Genomic DNA, 3,022 nt, shown 5'->3' on the forward strand with positions numbered 1-3,022 from the left:
ATACACACAAAAACCTAAATTTGAATTATTTGCTCTCACGTTTTGGTTGGCAAAGTACATGCGAGGTTTTGGGGCTTATTTTTTTGGTTGGGTGGGTTGGGGGGTTTGTGTTGGTGGTGGTGGTGTTGTTTGGTATGAAAATTTCGTAGTTCATGGGAGGTTTTGTGAGACATCCTAAATTTAGGGGTCTATATAAGATAAATAAAAATTAGGGAGATTATGCAAAATTAACCCCTTTTCTCGAAGTGGGGGAAACAGAGAGTCACTGCACATGTAGGCGAATTTCCGAATTATTATTGACCCTTTGCACTGTTAAGCACATGATAATCGAATAGCTTTAGCGTAATAGGTTAAGATATCCGTACAGACAAGATCCGAGATTATATTGTGAAAGAAGCATTGTTGTTCCTAGTAGATTGTAATCAATCATTCATGATTTTAGGGGCTGTTTGGTTGCACATTTTTTGAGAAAACTTTTCTCAAAACATCTGACAATGGCAAATTTGTAATTAAAAGTTTTTCAGAGTTTTCTGTAAATTGTGTTTGGTTCAACAAAAAATTTACAGAAATATTTTCTATAAAATATCAAAACCTACCAAATTTTACAAAAAGCAATTTCCTCTCAAAATGAGAGGAAATCACCAGAAATTTGACACATACCATATTTAATTAAAAACCTACCAAATCTTGTTATTTTCTATAAAGTTATGAGCTATTTTCTTGTTTTGAACCAAACAAGCAAAGTACAAAAAACAAGAAAATTGGTACTTTTTGATTTCTCAAAACTTTTCCTATAATTTTTTTAAGAAATACAAGGAAATCATATTTTAGGTGGAAAACATTTCTTATAATTTCTAGAAATTGAACCAAACACCCCCATATTTTAGGATTTACTTTTAAAATTAATAGTTAATCATCTTCTATATAGAAAAAATTAGGGTGTTTATATTTTGATATAGATCCCCAAATGTGTTCAAGGTACAACAAGTAGATTCCCCAACTTTTTTTTTATGTTAATTAGATTCCCCAACTTAAATATTTTCCTTATCACTGTTTATTATTTTAGTTATACTATTTACATTCTTTACCTACATCTCATTTCTCAGCTGTTGTGACCATTGGATGGATCAGTTAGTTAGGTAGACAAAACCAAGGGCGAGGAAGCAGTTGATCCTTATTTGGAAATTATTATAAACTATATGTTTTTTTGAGAAAACAAACTAAGACATTATACATGTACAAAATTTGTTGTTGGCTATTATTATTTGTTGACTATCGTTTATATATTTCGAATAAATATGACAGAATATATTGTGAATGTACTTGTCCTTTCATAATTAGGATGTCATGTGCCCTATAAAGAAGTGTTTATATCTCTCTATAAATATAAGAATATTAAAGGTATTTTTTTCCCCTCTTTTCTTATATAGTCTACCCTTCTTCTTCATGATTTACCAGAGGGCCTCATTGCAACATTATTAAAAAGACCGCGCTCAGATCCGTAGCTAGGCCCAATAGAGTCCTGGATCAAATATATGGGCCTCAACTTGGAGTTCATTGGTATTCAATGGCAATGGATGATGACAGTTCTATAGCAGACCCAAGGGGTTACTTAGTATTATTATTATTATTATTATTTCAAAGAAAGGGAGTTGATTAGATAGCAAGACAGCGTGAGAATAATGATTGTTTGTCATCTTTTCTCACCATAACTGACAAGTCCCATCCATTCAAATTAGAGCAGGGGAAAATAATGAAGCAAATCTTTCCTGTCTGGGGAAAACTTACGTTTTAAAGAGGATAGCGCTCCGGTTGGTAAATTGTAACATGGCCCTCCTTTTTTTTGGTAAGTTACCATGACTATGTTATTTATTCCCTCAAAAAGATTTATTACTATTATTATTACTATTTTCCATATCATTTCCTTGTGCTGCTGGGTGCTGAGCTTTGAGAGAGTCACTCAGACATGACATTTCATTGAGCAGTGTCAGAACTCTCTCTCTCTCTCTCTCTCTGCAGTGTCAGAACTCTCTCTCTCTCTCTCTCTCTCTCTCTCTCTCTCTAGACTACACACATGGACATAACAATTGCAGATATTACACTAATTGAGACAACAACATGCTCACATATATAATGAAAGTAATAACTCATAGTATTCTTTCTAACTAAAAAGAGCAACCACGATTAACATCCCAAGCAAACCCCATCACAATAGATGTGAAGATAAAAACTGACTCCACATCTTCAAACCAAAACAGCCAAAAAAATAAAAATAAAAATTCTATGTATATCCACAATCTCAAACAGTCGCTAATTCTCTTCTATTAGAAACAACAATGTTAAGGATTAAGGATCCTATCTCCGCACTTGCACTTCCAATTCATTGGTTTGTAATTTGAACTGTACTCATCACCCCTTGAATTGAATGTAGTAGTAGCGGAGGCAGAGTCTTCCGCCTGCACTCCCCCCTGTTTCTTCGTCGGTGCTAAAGGAACCTGGACAGCTTCACAGTGGCTACAAGAGATGCATCTTCTCTCGCAACTCGGCGGTCTCGATCCGATCATGGCTCCCTCCACCGTCATCTTCATCTCTCCTCCTTCCTAATTACAGAAAAATAAAAAATAATTAAACATTTAAACTTCCATCACCACAGTGCAATAAGAAGAATGGCTTGAGGAAAGCTCTCACCTCGGCCACTTCAGAAGCCTCCACCAGCTGTCTAGCTTCAACTTGAGTAGAACTCAAGAGGAGGAAGACTGAGAGAGTTGAGCAGAGGAAATGGACACCCATCTTGATGTAATGAGAGCCTGATGAATGCAATGAGGGAAAAGGAGATGGAGACTCAAGTTATAAATATATAGAGAGAGAGAGAGAGAAACAGAGGGAGAGGATTTAAAGAGATGATTGATTCTGCTTCAGAACTGCAAATGGTTATGAGGTTATCTGGAAAAGGTTTGTACCACAAGGCCAAGTATTTAATGCATTAATGGCTGTCGCTAGAGGGAAAGGCTCTGTTTTCTTC

At 35.3% G+C, this 3,022-nt stretch overlaps 1 protein-coding gene across 1 annotated transcript; it reads right to left on the minus strand.

The window, feature by feature from the left end:
- Window positions 2,132-2,991, minus strand: LOC109832338 (EPIDERMAL PATTERNING FACTOR-like protein 2). The gene is made up of 2 exons (XM_020399742.1): window positions 2,689-2,991; window positions 2,132-2,600 (listed from the first exon to the last, which is right to left on the minus strand). Exons 1-2 carry the CDS (start codon window positions 2,788-2,790, stop codon window positions 2,340-2,342), a joined length of 363 nt encoding a protein of 120 aa, XP_020255331.1. The 5' UTR covers window positions 2,791-2,991; the 3' UTR covers window positions 2,132-2,339.

The sequence above is a fragment of the Asparagus officinalis genome, chromosome 3, assembly GCF_001876935.1.
Source record: "Asparagus officinalis chromosome 3, Aspof.V1, whole genome shotgun sequence".
NCBI classification, from domain to species: Eukaryota; Viridiplantae; Streptophyta; class Magnoliopsida; order Asparagales; family Asparagaceae; genus Asparagus; species Asparagus officinalis.